Source organism: Lynx rufus, unplaced genomic scaffold (assembly GCF_022079265.1).
Source record: "Lynx rufus isolate CCGP_SWC_20201006 ecotype Redwood Valley unplaced genomic scaffold, mLynRuf1.p SCAF_15, whole genome shotgun sequence".
Classification (NCBI taxonomy): domain Eukaryota; kingdom Metazoa; phylum Chordata; class Mammalia; order Carnivora; family Felidae; genus Lynx; species Lynx rufus.
The window spans coordinates 24,188,588-24,207,250 of NW_025814829.1; the positions used below are offsets into that span (position 1 = coordinate 24,188,588).

General features: G+C 38.2%; 1 protein-coding gene across 1 annotated transcript in view; it reads right to left on the reverse strand.

Moving 5' to 3' along the window:
- Positions 1–18,663, reverse strand: part of CAMSAP2 (calmodulin regulated spectrin associated protein family member 2) — a 111,649-nt gene that overhangs the window by 81,270 nt on the left and 11,716 nt on the right. The window contains exon 2 of the mRNA XM_047076706.1: positions 7,245–7,504. Coding sequence (XP_046932662.1) covers positions 7,245–7,504 — 260 coding nt within the window. The remainder of the gene's footprint in view (positions 1–7,244; positions 7,505–18,663) is intronic.

Consider the following 18,663-nt stretch of genomic DNA (forward strand, 5'->3'; position numbering starts at 1 on the left):
ATGCTCAATTCTGCTAATCCCTCATTCCATCCTCACAAATCTGCACCTTCGGTCCCATCCCAGTTCCACACTGCAGCTCTTTCAATCCCACATAACCCCTAGGGCAGAGATCATCCAACTTCTTCACCAGTGTCTAACCTAGTATACACAGTAGGAACTAAATATCTGTTAAATAAATGAATTCCTATCTGTCCTCATGGTAAATATATAACATAAACTAAAAAAACAGCAAGATAGTCTAACAAAATGCGTATCAATCTTATTTCATTTTCTGTATACACGAAGACTCACTTTCATTTACGTACAACCTTTTTTTTCCCCAATGGTCACTAAGAAGAAAAAAGAAACAGGACAAAACAGAGTCACCTCTATCTTTTTCATCAAAAATAAGAGATTTAAGATTTCTAAACTACAAAGCTGTCCCTTTACTTGTTTGTTTTTACCATCATTATATGAAAATATCAGGGTTCAAAAGCACCAGGAGCAACAGAGGATGGAGAAGCTAACTAACATCTAGACCCTTAGCCTCCCAGAAGAGAGTGAAACCAAGAAGCTATTTTTTCTCAGCTAGTAGTTAATCACCAATTAGAGTTGATACAAAGGATAAAATCTTTCTGCTGGTCCTATTCTAGCTTCTCTTTTCCTTCATTTCCCAGCTCTGATGAGTCAAAAATCTTCTCTACCTTAAAAATGCTTCTCCCAATCAAACTGTCTTCTGCATCTCAAAGGCCTCTGCTTTAGTTCAGGTCTCTGGTTATTTTAACAGCCTCGTAAGTGCTATCTCTTTCACAATACCACCAGAGTGAAATTCTGTAACACAAATCTGATGGTATCCCTTCTGGTTTAAAACCTTATACTGGTAGCTCCCTATCATTTCCAGGATAAAGTACACACTTGGCATGACATAAAAGGTCATTCATGCCCTGTCCCCATCTAACTCTCTGGTCTCATTTCTCATCATTCTCTAATACGTACCCAATTTCTAAAGCTACAATCAAACAAACCCCTTGCTTTTCCCTAAGCATATCATGATGCTCTCACATTTCCTTTTAACATCCTGTTATATTTTCATATATACCACCTTATAACACTCCCTTCATGTGCCTATCTAGTAAATTCCTTCAAAACTCAGCATAAGGGTAGGACCAAGTTTGCTGCCTCTATACTCCTAAAATATATGTATTATAATTTATTTTTCTATAATTCCCAGTAGAAAGTAAGACCCTAGAGGACAGAAACTCTTTTTAATCACAGTAGGTAATACACAGTACATAGCAGAAGCTCCATAAATAAACTAAATAAGTTAATAAAAGGCCTGAATGACTTTAGTTTTATTATGAATATAAAAGGTTTTTGTGAGATCATCTGGCAAAATAAACACCAGTCATCAAGTTATTCCTACAAGAAAGTAAACCTGGAGTTCTAAATAAATTACTACAAATAAACACTAATTCAAACATAATAAACATGGTTATGAAATATCAAAAGATAACATGAATTGGTAACTAAGGTATATATAATATGTTACCTAGAAATAATGGAATCCAAATTAGGTACATGATTTTTGGAAAGAGAAAATTGAGATCCAGCACCACAGGTGAATTTTAAACACCCTCTTCACCAACAACTAGGAGCATTTAAAATAATTTTTCACAGACAAGTTCTGCTCATAACTTTGCAAGGCATTATACAAGGGTGACTAGAAATTAATATCTCAACTACTATTGTAATGTTACATTTATATAATCCTCTTCCTCTAAAGCACAATTTCTAATCTTCTTAAATAGGAGGAAATTTTTTTTAAGCCTCTACGTGAGTAAATTACACTGGGTTCCAACAAATGATGCCACCATGGAAATCCATAAGAATAGCTCCCAAACAGGTTCAATATGTTGGAAGGGAGAAAGGCAGAAAGGAAGACAAAGAAAAAGGAACAACATAATGTTCCTGAGATCAGCTTCTCTGTTCTCAACACCTTTCATATGTCCAGCAAAAATAATGGTAACTAGGTAACTTCCACATTCTTAAAATCAAGACACTCATATCCACCCAGACAGTCTCTGTCGTAACTCTGCCTCATCATCTATTAACAGTCAAACAAGTCAAAGGCTACAGTTACTCCCTCCCAGAGGAAATTAATATAACCTTCAAGACAGGAACAGAATGGGTAAGTTACTTTGAAAAGAAGCATGGACAAATAGCCAAGATTTAAACCACCAGTCAGATTTCCTGGTAGCACACCATTTCTACTTCCTTCTTCCTCTCCACTTTCTACTTTCCTATTACCTATTCCTACTATCGTATTCTAATTACTTCCCCATTATCCAGGTAAAGACAATCAACCAATAAAATACACACACACACACACACACACACACACACACACACACGTAGTACTTAAGAACTAGGATTTATAGTTAAAACAGAGATGGTCTGAAGACTGCCTTCACTGGTTACTATGATTGCTCTGTGACCTTACTTAGGTTCTCAAAGCCTCAGTTTCTTCATCAGTAGAACAGAGACAATATATTTTCCTGTTAGGGTTATCCTAAGAATTAAATTATGTGAGATCAGTATATAAAGTGTAATCACACTGCCTGACACAATAAACTAAATAAAAAGAACCACCAGAAAGTCTGAGAAGTGAACAAGTATACAGACAGATGTAAGCAAATCAGAAAGATCTGAGAATAAACTGCAATATTTTACACTAAGTTGACACTATAAGAGCTCACAAAGTATTCCACAGTGTTTTGCAATGTTTTATTTATTTACTATAGGCAGAGAAAAAACAAATCAACAAAGCACCACTACCATCACCACCACCATCAACAAAAACCAAAGAAAAAAATATGAAAACTTACATCCTGATTTGTAACCAAAAAGAAAATTTAAAAATCCTTAACTTCAGCTCATAGCCTCTTCATGATCTAACCCCAACCTATTTTTTAGCCTCATCTCACTTTTATGTCTCCATGCAGTCAACACTGTAACTTGCAATACAGAACCTAATTTCACACTTCAATCTTGAGTCAAACAACTCCTTCAACCCAGTTACCATTCTTACCCCATCCCTTTTCCTACCCACTGAAACCCTATTAGTCATTCTGTCCCAAGATGCCCTCCCAGATCCTCCCTAGCAGAAGTCATTGCATCCACCTCTCAGTTCCCTGTTGCTTAAACTTACATTTAGAGCACCTACTTCATGCTAATGAAGTTTTCCTGCAGGCTTCTTTCTCAATGTCATTCAAGGGAGACATTAATGGTCAGCTGAATACAGACCACAAAATGTGAAAAATGAAATAACACCTCTTAACATACAGAAATATCCTTCTTTAGTGTAAAAAAATATTTCTATCATCTTTCTATGTTTTAACCACAGCTTCGCTGCCCTTCCCATTACAATAAAGCAGTTTAATGGCTAGTAGCACAAATGTACAACTTTTTAGCTTATATTTTCTAAATATCCAAAAATATCCATTATAACAATACTGACACTTCATGAAAGAACATTTTATGCCTTACTTATCAAGTGGCCTAACAGCCCACTCTAATCTCCATTAGGCAAATAAAATATTCAATCTTTTTTTGGTAATCATTAAAAGAAAGCAGTTCAGGGGCGCCTGGGTGGCTCAGTCGGTTGAGTGTCCAACTTCGGCTCAGGTCATGATCTCACGGTTCGTGGGTTCGAGCCCCGAGTCAGGCTCAGAGCCTGGAGCCTGCTTCGGATTCTGTGTCTCCCTCTCTCTCTGCCCCTCCCCCGTTCATGCTCTGTCTCTGTCTCAAAAATAAATAAACATTAAAAAAAATTTAAAAGAAAGCAGTTCAAAATAAATTTTGTTTATATAATGATTGTTTCAAAACAAGATTTGACTAATGTTATTTTGCAAGTCATACGAAAATCAATCTCATTATTTCATACCACACATACTATATACAGATTTACTTAATTGACTTTTGCAAATATCAACTCTTATTTCCCACATATGCAAAAATGGTTGGAAAACTGATTCACAATCAAGAGTTTGATTTGTAACCAGGCTAGACAGCTAGGTAAACATGACTTCAGATACTTAATTGTACAAACTTACTTCAGATTATAGCACTGTAAATTAGAAAGTCACAATTCTAGTTCATGCAGATTCTAAGTTTAGTTTTGCTACTTACATAACAGTTCTACCTTAGGCAAATTACTTAACCTCTCTAAATTCTAAGTATCACATATACAAAATGACCCTGGGTTAGATAAAATTTCACATACATTCTTGATCATAAAAATCACCCACAACACCTGTTTAAAAATACATATCCCAAATCCTCTTCTAAACGTCCTAATTTCGCAGTTCTGACAAGAGGACTGGAGAACTTAGTCAAAATTCCCAGGTACTCATGTTCCTCATCATTGGGAAGTTTTATGCATATACTGGTTTCTGATTTCTAACATTCTTTCTGGCTATAAAATTCTGTGAATTTAAGATTTTATGACACTGATCAAATCCCCCAGCCCAACCTGACGATACTGAATACAATTCACATGCAAATTAATTTTGCTATGGAAGAAAGTTCAAAATCTTCTCTGTACTCTTAAGTTGTCTTTTTCAGCATTTGGCTCCATTTGCTATAATCCCTCAATTTTCACATTATCCTAAATACCAGTATTTATTTTGACAAATAATTTGACAGATAACATGATTTGGGCTACAATACTTTTGGTTGAAAGATATTCCCCTATGATTTTAGTGTATACAACTCCTCCTCTGGTAACCATTCAGTCATACACTTAATGCTGATTCAAACACACATTAAGGTCAGTTCTCAGAACAGTATGCATTCTAACACTGTGTATATTCTTTTCATTTGTGTCTTACAATATTTATAACATTCAACAGGCAAATCATAACTACAATCCCTTCTAACAATCCTACAGATGATGATTATGGGCTGAATGAATTTTAATACATTATAATTATTAACTGGCTTTAAAGCAGTTCTGAAATACTTTCCCATTGATGTAAATATAGAAGAAAACACTTTAAAGGTTATACTCTCAAAACAGGTCTATAAAAGCACGGTGATAAAGAAAAAAAAAAAAACACATGTTCTCCAACATGTGTTCTCATTTTTCAAAAAAAAAAGGCATTTTTCTCAATCTTCACCTACCCAAAATTAGTAAAAACTGCTTAGTCAAACTTGCCTTCTAGTTACGTTGATACTTTTGCTACCACCATGCAACTCTTTTCCCAAAAGTCTGCAAAGCAACATACAGAGATAAAAAGATCCCAAAAGCACTAAGATAATTTGGAGATGAAAGTGGGGGGCAGAACTGGTAGTCAATACACCCAGTGCAATTAAACACACCATTTTTCATTATACTTCCCAAAAGGCAGGACAAAGAAGGAAAACTGAAACTTACTGCTCTCATCACTCTAAAACAAAACAAAACAGTTTCTTAAAGAACAGTCTTTAACAGTACTCAGAGACATTTTCTCACATACATTTTAGAAAAATGGTAATATTACACTGTCATCGATCAAAATTTCACAGCAATGGAGAAGCTTTAAATCAAATTGTGAGAAAAGCTGAAAGTATACACCTAAAACACAGGTCAATAAAGGTGACACTGTAAAGAGTCAAGATGATGTAGTCAAATATGAAGTGTCCTAAAAACCCACAGAGAGAAGTTAAAAGCAGACAAACAGCAATTCTGTATCACTTACGTCACATTCCTTAAACACTATTTCCTGCAATCAAATTTAAATGTGTTCATAGCTATCACCAGGATCAATATAGTGTGAAATAAACCTGATGGTAATGCAACTGGCAGTCTTCCAAACCCCTCATTTTTTAATAGACTGTACAAATACCTTCATATTTTATCTTCACATGCACAAACGGCACTAAGAAAATAATGTAGAAAATGTTAAGTTTGTTTCTTTCTCATTAAAGAGGACCTAAAATACAGAATCTATCCTAAGGACAACTAAGTTACCTGATAGATCAAATGGTGTCTGAAAGGGCAGCTACTAAGCAAACACAGATTCACAAAGTCATTGATGTGCTTTAAAATGATCTACTTGGCCTTGAAATAATGGAAGCAGAAACAATCATAGCAGGAGCATCCAATCCGTGCAGTGATTCTGGAGAGGTCAAACGTGAGGTACTGCGAGGACACTAAGTGGAATTCTGCTCACCCCTAGTGCTGGCAAACCATTCACATATGTGATATGGACACAAAGCACAATATAAAAATCAGAGGGTAACCCACGAGGTGAATGTAGAGTCATCAATGCAAGTTGAAAATCTCATATCAGCTAATAAACATTCTTAGTTATCCTTAATAATTCTATTATGAATCCATAAATTTATTAACTAAATTTTTCTTCGGACATTATTCGCTATTCCTCTTAAGTAACAAAACAGTTTTGTTTTTTTTTTAAAGAAGGAAAATAGGCAGAAAGTAGGTCACCACCTCATTTAGTACTAGATTTGCTAAACTAATTTTTGTTCATCCTTCTTCAACTTCATAATTTCATATATTTCTAAATATATTCTTCTACATATATCCCTCCCTTTCTATTAGTCTCATATAAGAGCATGATTTAATCAAATGTGTTTTTCCTTCTAATACCCTGCTTGATGGTGCTCAGCGTTTTGTGAACTTAGGCGAAAGTAGCACACCAAACTGAAGCAACATACAATGAACCTAAACTTTGAATTTGTCTCCAGAGACTCATGACAAAGCTCCTGCATGCTTGTCCCAGGCCAGCTTAGAGAGCGTCATTCTGTATGTTGTCCACAAGAATGTATTACTAGTCATTAAATAAACTAAAATATATATGATATGCAGAAATTCACCAAGAGGTCATTCAAGCATGCAAATGAACACTCACAAATCTCATCTCTTTCCTAACAAGAATAAAATCAAGGATACATTTTCTATCTCCTCTAAATAGTCTCTATGATGGGAAAACTAAATTTTTAAATTACACAAAAATCACTTTAAAGTAGCTAGAAAGAATTTAATTGTTTCTCCTGGGTATCAGAATGGCACCAAACATTCCAAAATAGTTTATTAAAATCTTCCTTCATTTGGAAACGAGGTTTATAAGAAAATGTTAAGTTTTTAAACTCTAGGCAGAGAGGACAATCCAATCTCAAAACATAATTTCCTCCATTTTACAATACAATTCACACTCAAAAGTATACACTTCAAACTAAGTAACCTTGGGTATACAAAGACTCACCATCTGTATGGGTTTCTTGTGCAGATCTCGTTCAGTTACCAGTTTTTCTTGGTCAGTTACATAAAGACCTTTCTGCGCTAAAGCCTGGATTACAGCATCATGGCCCAGAAGGGGTTTCGCAGCATCACTCTTGAGAATGAGACTCCCAGCACGACAGTATAGTTCAGCCGAAAGAAGTAAATTAACCACGGGTGGTTTGATGTGTTCCTGGTCATACTGATCTGTGTAAAATGGTTCTCGAAGTTCCTCTGGCACATTTTCTATAAAGATTAAGGGGAGGGGGGGAAATTCTTACAATATGTTTATAAAGAAACACAATTTAATAATTATTATGTCACAGAAGATTCCTTCCAAAAATAACAATACCCTTTAACTGAAAAGGTAATTTATTAGAGCTTGGCAGCTAATCTGGAATGGAAAAGAGAAATTTGCTTTACAGAAGATATTGTTCCAAGTATATTCTAAAACAAGATTACAAAGCAAAGAAAAAGTTTTCTAAGTCTAATGACTCTGGGGAAAGTATTCCCACATGCACACTCAAATCCATAGAATGTGATAAAAGATTCCTAAAAACTAATTTCAGCGAATACTCTCACATACAAGCAGTCAACCAGAAAACGCACTCTAACGGCTATTACAGGGGAAGCTAGGCCTTGCCAACTGACAGCATAAAATCACTTAACTGAAGTTGTATAGCTAATCACTTGCAAAGCAGAAGCTGCCTAACTTATTCTCTCCCTCTATCTCAGGCTCTCTGGTCTCTCACCCTTCTTGCTTAGCCTGATGAATCTATTGAGGGGCAGTTACAGCTATAGTTTAAGGGAGAACTACTCTCAAAAATACCTTAAACTAAGGGTGCCTGAGTGGCTCAGTTCGTCAAGAGTCCAACTTCGACTCAGGTCATGATCTCATAGCTTGTGGGTTTGAGCCCTGCATTGGGCTCTGTGCTAACAGCTCAGAGACTGTAGCTGCTTCAGATTCTGTGTCTCCCTCTCTCTGCCCATCCCTGGCTCATGCTCTGTCTCCTTCTCTCTCAAAAATAAATTTTTAAACGTTAAAAAAAAACTTTTTTTTAAATCCCTTAACCTAGAGGCACCTAGGTGACTCAGTCAGTTAAGTGTCCAACTCTGGACTTCAGCTCAGGTCATGATCTCACAGTTCACAAATTTGAGCCCCACGTCAGCTTCTGCACTGGCAGGCAGTGTGGAGTCTGCTTGGGATTCTCTCTCCCTTCTCTTTGCCCTTCCCCCCACCCCCCTGCCCGACTCTCAAAAATAAACAAACATTTTTTTTTTTTTAAATCCCTTAACCAAGTAAATCACTGTTCTCTCCGCCTTACCCCAAAAATCCCTCCTGGACACCCAACTAACACATTCAGTGGAGACACAGAAAGGAGAGTCTACAAATGGGACATGAGAAGGAAACCAAATTCGTCTGAGTTTCTTTTCTGCTAGCCATTTCCCTTGAAGAATGTCAAGTCCCACTCTCCCAACATCTACTTCTAAATCAACCTCAGGAGCTGCTTTTGCATCTGATGGCAGCCAGATCACTAAAAAGGCAAGACAAACAAAGCACTTCTTACTGTTTAACAAGGTATCTTGCCTTCCTCTTCCCACTCCTTACCTGTGAGCTGTGCTCTTAATCAAAGCCAACACAAGAATGAGGTTTGTCTTCCAAAAGTAAAGGCAGGCATCTAAGTTAAAAGTTAACATGGAGCCACAATCATAGAACCTGATAGCTCTGGCTAGTCTGACATGACACTTAGCCATTTCCTTGCCTGCCTTCTCTTTGAAAAGTGAGGTTTTGAGGCCAACCATCCCCCATCACTGATTTTAGGAGTCTTCTGAATAGGCAGCTTTAATATAAGCTCAAAATAAGCCATAGTACTAATCAAAGTGAACATTTTTTAAATGTATTCACAAAGTATTAGTATACTTCTTAGCAATTTTCATCCTAAAGTTTTTGAAGAGTTCCTATTATTTAGAAAAATATTTTCATCATGGGGTGCCTGAGTGGCTCAATCAGTAGAGCATATGACTCTTGCTTTCAACTCAGGTCATAATACCAGGGTCATGGGATTGAGCCCCTCATTGGGCTCCACACTGAGCATGGAGCCTGCTTGAGATTCTCTCTCCCTCCCTCCCTCCCTCTCTCCCTCCCTTCCCCTCTGCCCCTCTACCCTGCTCATACTCTCTCTCTCTCTAAAATAAAAAAAGAAAAGAAGAAGAAAAATATTTTCATCAAATATTATAGTAATGATTGCATGTTCATATTATATACCAGCATGGTTCTGAGGAAATCCAAGGAATTAGAAATAATCCGTACCTTCAAGAAGCCAATAATGTACAAAAAGACCAGACAGACAAATAAAGTTAAGCAATTCAGAAACAATGAATGATTGAGCACCAACTGAAAGAAACTAAGTGCTAAATGAACAATTGTTCTAAAGGAACAATTAAGTGCTTAAAGTTCAAAGCAGGAAGCATCATACTGGGCTGACTTGACTTCATCTTAAAGAAATAGGATAGGAAAAATAGGCAGAATTTGCTTAGTCAAAAAACAAAAGTCTATCTAAACAAAGGGAAGAGCAAGGAGAGAGTGGAAGGAAGGAAGGAAGGAAGGAAGGAAGGAAGGAAGGATGTGAAGAGATACCAAACTGAACAATTTGGGTGGAGAAAGGCATTCATGTAGGATAGGAGTAAGCAGGAAAGCTGTGATGGGAGGTTCAGATAAGACAAAAGTAATATCTCTTTTAAACACATATATAATAGCCAAACATTTATTTAATAGCTAACAAGGAATTACTTTTAGTTTTAAAGAAGAGTGATATGACGTTTGGGGACAAATAATCTGGCCTTCAATACTGATGGAGGTAAATATCAGACATAAATAAGGAAATGAAGACAAGAATAAAAGACATGAAAGACTGCTTAGGGGTGCGCCTGGATGGCTCAGTCGGTTGAGCACCAGACTTCGGCTCACGTCATGATCTCAGCTCATGGTTCTTGGGTTCGAGCACCGCATCAGGCTCTGTGCTGACAGCTCAGAGCCTGCAGCCTGCTTCAGATTCTGTCTCCCTCTCTCTCTGCTCCTTCTCGGCTCTTTCTCACTCTCTCTCAAAAATAAATAAATGTCGGGGCGCCTGGGTGGCGCAGTCGGTTAAGTGTCCGACTTCAGCCAGGTCACGATCTCGCAGTCCGGGAGTTCGAGCCCCGCATCGGGCTCTGGGCTGATGGCTCAGAGCCTGGAGCCTGTTTCTGATTCTGTGTCTCCCTCTCTCTCTGCCCCTCCCCCGTTCATGCTCTGTCTCTCTCTGTCCCAAAAATAAATAAACGTTGAAAAAAAAATTTTTTTTTTTTAAAATAAATAAATAAATGTTAAAAAAAATTTTTTTTTAAAACTGCTTATAAAACAAACCCAAAAAGGACTCAGGAATAAAGCAAAGGGAGGGGGTGAAGATGGCAAAAACCATTAGGCCTGGGTTACCTGGGAAACAGTGGTATCATTAATAGAAAAAAGAAAATCAGGAAGCACTAATTCTGGAAGCAAGATCATAAACTCGGTTTTAGACATGCTGATTAGAAACGACAGCAAAAATATCCAAAAAGCAGCTGGGGATATAGGACTCTGGAAAGAGGTCAAGAGTAGATGTATCAATTTGGGATTTTGGTGACATCTAAAAATATCATCCTCATTTAATAATTGAAAACACTTCTTCCTTCACAGCCACATTAACCAGTAGTGAGCCAGCCTTAATAGCTGCCTCAGCATGATACATAAGCCCAGTATAAACTACAGAATACAGTACTGGTAAGTTAAATTTAGTATCATAGGAACTAAAAAGAAGCTATTTAGTAGTACAACTCTAAAAGAGAATTTATTTAAGGTAATTATTATAAAATGTAGGCCTAGTAGATTTTTATTTACTGTAACAATAAAGAAAACGACTTATATAGGTGACTTGGTATCTAAACATTAGGTGTGCAAAGAAAAGTGACTACTAACATCATCAGGATTACAAATTTCTCTACCATACCTGTACATCTACCTAACATTCATCTATTGCTTTTACTAATCTTTCTAACAACTTGGTGAAAGCGGCAAATCAGACAATATGCAGATATATATTTAGAATATAGTAACACTAAGGACCTTTGTGTGTCAAGACACTGTCCTAAACATGCCTTCTGTCATTCAATATTAACAATTCTCTTACCCCTATTTTATAGATAAGGAACCCAAGAAAGGTTATCTTGCCAAGGGCACACAGCTGATAAATGCAGTCCTAGCTCTAAGCCATCTAACTAAATAGCTTAAAAAGTAACAATGGTTGGGCACCTGGGTGGCTCAATCAGTTAAGGGTCAGACTTCAGCTCAGGTCAAGAACTCGAGGTTCATGAATTCAAGCCCCACAATGGGCTCTCTGCTGTCCATCAAGAGCCCGCTTTAAGATCCTCTGTCTCCCTCTGTCTCTCTGCCCCTCCGCCACTAGCTCTCTCTCACAAAATATATATATATATATTTTAAATAACAATGGTTGGCCAACATCACAAGGCTAGAAGGTAGAAGACGTGCAGCTAGGGGCTACTTCCATTTTATTATGGCATACCCACAAACCCAAGTTATGAAGGTGTAAGTTTTAAAAAGATCCCAAGGCAGGGTGCCTGGGTGGCTCAGTTGGTTAAGCATCCAACTTCGGCTCAGGTCATGATCTCACAATTCATGAGCTCGAGCCCCACAACAAGCTCTGCACTGATGTTGCAGAGCCTGCTTGGAATTCTCTCTCTCCCCCTCGCTCTCTGCCCCTCCCCCACTCATGCACATGTGTGCTCACTCTCTCTCTCTCTCTTAAAATCAATAATAAACTTTAAAAAAAAAAAAGAGTTTAAAAAGATCCCGACACAAGAAAAAGGGAAAAGATTGGGGCGCCTGGGTGGCTCAGTCGGTTGAGCGGCCGACTTCGGCTCAGGTCACGGTCTCGCGGTTCATGAGTTCGAGCCCCGCGTCGGGCTCTGTGCTGACAGCTCAGAGCCTGGAGCCCGTTTCGGATTCTGTGTCTCCCTCTCTCTCTGACCCTCCCCCATTCATGCTCTGTCTCTCTCTGTCTCAAAAATAAATAAACATTAAAAAAAAAAATTAAAAAAAAAAAGAAAGAAAAAGGGAAAAGATCCACAGCAAGCCAAAGAATATTTCAAAAATATGACAAAAACAGATTTTCCCACTCCCCCAAAAGAATGCAAAACTCCATATTGAGTAATATAAAATAGGTCACTTTCAAAAACAAGTCTTAAAGAACTAAACATGCTTAAAAGACGACTTCAAAAATATCTATCATTTTGCTAACTATACAAAACTAATTTTTTTAAGTTTGGAACTGTAGCACATTGTGAAACAAATGAACTGAAACAGCATTTTAGGAAACAGACAAAATCAAAGATAAAAGGTTTCACCCTCTCCCTCACCTCCAGAACACAAAAGGTAAGAAATTAATGCTTAAGGAATGGATGAGTGAATCACCACTCCTAGAATTGCAAAGGATAAGAGACAAGTTTTTCTTGTGTGCCAGGACTTAAGCAGAATTTACCTTAATCGTATCATAAATCCTAACTAGATCTAAGTTTTGAAATTAACAATCACCTGAAATGCTTGAAGTACAAGTAAAGGGAGTAGACAGTAATTTACTCAAGGCAATTTTCTATAAAGATGGGCTAGTTACTAGTTGCATACATATGCCAGCAAATGATACAGATTTCTTTAAAACAATGAAGAGTAGAGAGGTAAGAGGGGAATGCATTTCAGAAATTATCATAATGCTCGGTCATGTGAATATTGCCTTATTTTCCAAACCTAAAAAATTATTTCTAAAACAATTACTGAGAGAGAACTAGTGAGTTTCAAAAACTCCAACTGAAAATAATCCATAGACCTTGAACTTAAAATTAACCAAGACCTAAAAATGGTCAATAACATGGAAAAAAAAAAAAAAAACCAACACTACCAGTAATCAGAGAAAGTTACAATGAGTCATTTTTTACCTACAAAAATGGAAAATTATTTTTAAAACCCACTATTGACAAAGATGTGCTAAAATGAGTACCCTTATACATGACCAGAAGGCAAGGACCAGGTCTATCTTATTCACCAGGATATAAATCCCCAGCACCTAACTTAATGCCTGGTACATGGTAAGCACTCAATACATACCTGACAAATGAATGAAAATGTTATTCTTTAAAAAATATTAGTCATTAGTCTTGTCCTAAAACAACTCTAATATTTCAAAACTCCCCTCAACTCCCAGATTCTGTGCTAATAATCATAATTCATTCCTTGCACCTGCTTGGAAAACTTTAAAGTTATCTCCTAGGCCACGCTTTACTTCTGCAAAGAAGTAAAACGCTCAAAACCAAACCTGTTTTCAGTTAACCTACATTCACTACCATTAGGAGGCAGCACGATATGGGGTACCTGGGTCGCTCAGTCGGTTGAGCAACCAACTCTTAATTTCGGCTCAGGTCATGATGCCAGGGCTGGGTGGGGATTGAGCCCCATGTCGAGGGCTCCATCTGGGGCTCCACACTGAGCATGGAGCCTGCTTAAGATTCTTTCTTTCTTTCTCTCTCTCTCTCCTCCCCTTGCTCTTTTCCCCTGCTCTTTGAAATTTAAAAAAAAGGGGGGGGGTGGGGCAGCATGATATAGTGGGGGAAAATTGGGGCTTTGGGAAAAGTATGGGCAATGGAGTTTAAAAGGTGAGTCTGAATTTTAGCAGTTACTTGCTAGGGGATTTTGAGTGCACTAATTAACTTCCCTGAGTTCAAGTTTCTCCATATTTTGCACACATACCAGCTCCTCCTCCTCCGGCTTCAACTTCCTCTCCCTCCCCCAGCCCACTATGCTCCAGACACCCAAGTCTTTCTGTTGCTACAGCATGCCAAGTTCACGCCTTTTGGTCTATGCGCTCGCTATTCCCTCTGCTTCTAACATTCCTCAATCTAACCTTCACATAGATAGCTCATTCTATTCAGATGACAGCTAAATGTCACTTCCTCAGATATACCCTCCCTGACCACCCAATCAGTCATCCTATTTTAATTCTCCATATAACAGCTATTACTATCCTATAATATATGTTTGTTTATTTCTGCCTCTTTCCACTACAACGTAACCTCAAGGAGAGCAGGATACTTCTTTGTCCTGTGTCACTAGTGCCTAGAATAATAGTGCCTGGAACACAGCAGGCACTCAAATGTTTACTAAAAGAATGACAAGTACCTAAACACTGAGCTTTGCCTTCAAATGAGATGCCAATTAAAAGTGAACTCCCTCTACCCTTCAACTTACCAAATGACGTGTTAAGTGCTGTTAAGCATTCCTGAGCTTAAATTACCTCCTCCACTCCTCCCACTACCCTGTGAGACTAAAGCACCTCTTCCAAGCCCCAGATCCTTATAAGCCAACTACCCTACCCAACTCTTCACTTGGATGTCACAAAGAAACCCCAAATTCAAAATGGGTGCCAAGTTTCTCACTGACAAGGGGAGCTACAAATATAGGAAGGGACTAGAAATGAACTAGAAAGACTAGAACGAACTCTGTGGTGTTGGGACTAAAATGCCAAGTGTCAGTATGAACACATGGTGTTATGTATCCATCTGTATACAGAAAAAGAAATATATTTACTTTATGCTATGTATGCATATGTGTGTTTCCTAGCTCTGTCTGCTAAACTCCAGTAGCAATCAGCCTAGCACCTATATCTTGGTTAAGGAAATGTCCCTCTGGCTAAACATCTGTCCTTGGGGGCTACCTAGATGCCAACTGGTTTCTGGGTGCCTCCCGGGCACTCTTGCCCAAATCCTATGGGCAGTGCAGAGATGGTTCCATGCAAGGGGGCAGGAGGGTACATCTGTTGGTGGAAAGACAGGTGGCGGTGGCAGCAGTGATGAGAGGGGGTACAAGGGTGGGTCAGCCAAGGGAGAGAAGAGAAAAGGACAAGAAAAAAGAAAGCCAAAGAAGATGGCAGGAGGAGGAATGGATTGGGAAATGGTCTCTAGTTCCTGGATCTCCCATCAGTTTTTGCCTGGGAGAAGGTACGTCTCTGTGCACTTTGTTTTTCTTCATACTGTCTGGGTATTCTTGGGACACTGCCAGCACCAGCAGCCATCATCCCAGTCATTCAGACCAAAGGCAGAGGGGATATCTGCTAAATAGGGGCCCACACTCGAAAGGAGGGTATAAGAACCTAAAGAGGGGAGGCAGCCCAGGTGGCCCTTGCAGATAACTGGCTGCCTGTACCACAGGCCAAAGGAGGTTTGGCAAGAGCTAAGACAGTGCCCAAGGAAGGGGCTTGAGCCCCAGCTCAGCATGCAGCTCAGGGTGCTCAGTCTATAAAAGTGTCAACATCATAAAAGACGAAGACAGACTGAAGAACTATTTCAGGTTAAAGGAGACCAAAGAGACAAGTCAACTAACTGCAATGCATGATTCTGGACTGGATCTTGGAATGGGAAAAAAAAATTGCAATAATGACATTAAGATAATTGGCAAATTAGAATTTGGACTGTGGATTAGATAATAATATTGTATCAAAGTTAAGTTTCCTTATTGTTATAATTTTACTGAGATTATATATAAGAAACATCCTTCATTTTAGGGGATAAAGTATTTGGGGGTAGGGGACACAATGTCTCTCATGCATTCTCAAACAGTTCAGAAAATATTATGTGTATATATATACACACATGTTTGTGTGGGAGGGAGAAAGAGAATGATAAATGGGACAAAATGTTCACAACTGATAAATCTGGCTAAAGGGTACTCAGGAGTTCCTTGTACTATTCTTACATGTTTGAAATTATGCTGGAAACACTATGAAACCTCAAAATGTCCCAAATCAGTCTTTTCCTCCACATTTGTTCATTTTCCAGCATTCTCCACATCGACAAACTATACCACAATCCATCTAGTTGCCTAAGCCAGAAACCTAGGAGTCATCATTAATGCCTCCTTCTCCTTCAACTCCCAAATAAAATCCATCCCCTTCTCACAGTCTCAACTCACATCTCTTGGGCCCAGGCAATCAGTGCTTCTCATGTGAATTACTTCATTTACTCCTAATTGTCTTCACACATCTACTCTTGTCCCTACTCTTGTCAAAGCATTCTCCACCCACTGCTTATAGGCAATAAGCAAATTTGATCATGTCGCACACGCCACCACGAATTCTAGGGTTTTCAATGATTTCCAACTTCTTTAAGGATTAAAATCCTCCCTCCGACCTTAGAAGGAAGATCCCTGTCTCCACCCACCACCTTGTATTATGCATCCCTGCTAGCCACATTCAGTTCCCAACAATCTCACTTTCTTACACTTCAGAGCCTTTGTCTTTGCATATTCTGGTCACTATTTAGAATGCTCTTTCTCCCTATTCTTTACCCTTTCAGACTCTTGGGGGCCAGTGACCCACACAGTTTGGCACAAATTCCCCCCAGTTAAGGGAAGGAAGTAGCATTTATTCTGCCTTCTCTGTACCTCAGTGTAATGTACTTTCACTTTCTAGACTCTTCAATTCTACAAAAGAATATGTTTGTAGTTTGTAAAATATAGGTGAAAGCTTTTAAGTATAGATAAGCACTAGTAAGCAAAAAGTTTGTTAAACATAGAATTCAAATATGTTAAATAAAGGTAAGTGGATTGTATCATGTGTGTTTAAAAAGAAAAAAAGAATGAAAAAACCCCAAAAGATACCAAATATTCATGAGGTATCTAGACACTAAATATTCATGATATACTAAACATATATGTAAAGCCCTAAATACTCATGCTATATTGAATATGCATGAGACAAACGAACAAGAGACGATGAACACTAAATATACATGAATACTTAATATCCACGAGTCCTTAATTTGGCCACCTACTGGTAACACCCATTCTGGCCTACTTGTCCTCTGACCAAGTAACACAAAGTCCAAGGCTATTCATCAGGCTTATTGGTTACCCACAGCTGTGCCCGGCATGCTTGTTGGCACGCTTGTTCCCTGTGTCTGTCTGATAGAGCAAGTGTGTATCACTGGCCTATGTGTCACTGTGGGCCTCCTTGTTGAAACTTCAACTCTGGTCCTGTGACCATACCATCATCATTAGGGAAGGCTAATGTAGCAGAAAGAGATGGACATATAAACACTGTATATTGCAGGATTCAGAGTATGGTTCTTTCTTCCTGCTTGCACTCTATCTTAAATGTGTTAACTTACCTGATCTCTTTCTCCTTGCTTCTCATTGTAAATTGATTTAACAAACCATAGGATTTAACCATTTTAATTAGGTCTGTGAGCTCTTCTTTTCTGTGACCTCTGGAGTAGTTTGCCTGGTAATTTACTTGGAGGCTATCATTTATGAAGGTAATTTCCCACAAAGGGTAACCATATACTAAAAGTTTCTTTTTCTTTTTCTTTCTTTCTTTATTTATTAATTTTTAAGTAATCTTAATGCCCCACACAGACCACAATGTGGAGCTGGAATTCACGACCCTGAGATCAAGAGTCAGACGTTTAACCGACTGAGCCACTCAGGCGCCCCAAAAGAAGTTTCTATTTAAAAGACCTTTCTCACTAACATATGAAATCATGATAGAAAAAGAGACAACTAGACATTAAGCACCTCCTGGTAAAAATACACACCACCTGTGAAGTATGCCAAAAAATAAACTTGAATCTACAGAGTTCTTTAGATCTAACTGCCAATTTATGGAAACCTATTAAATAATACCATGGAGATCCAGACTTGGGAAATTAAAAAAAAATTTTTTTGAATGTTTATTTTATTTTTGAAAGAGAGAGAGAGCGTGTGTGCGCACGAGTGCAAACACGGGGAAGGGGCAGAAAGGAAGACACACAACTGGAAGCAGGCTCCAGGCCTGAGCCGTTAGCACAGAGCCTGACACAGGGCTTGAACTCACGAGCTGTCGGATTATGACCTGAGCCAAAGTCAGACGCTTAACCAACTGAGCCACCCAGGCGCCCCCAGAATTGGGAAATTTTAAAGGGCAAACACTCTGGTTCCTCCAGTAAATAAATGGAAGCAAGACAAAATGACACAGAGGAAGAGCCCATGTATTTAAAAATTTTCAAAAAAAAAAACCTTCAAAAAAAAACCTTAAAGAGACATACCAACCAATTGCAAAATATGACCCTTATTTGGATATAGATTGGAACAAATGAAGTGCAAAACAAAAAAATAAAGACGATTTATGAGACAATCAGAGAAATCTTAATACTAAGGATACGGAGTGGTATGACAGACAGTGCTGTGATGATGCCAGTACCATGGTTATATTTAAAAAGAGTATTCCTGACTAGAGATACACACTAATATATTTATAGATGAAATGATACAATGTCTGGGACTTGCTTCAAAT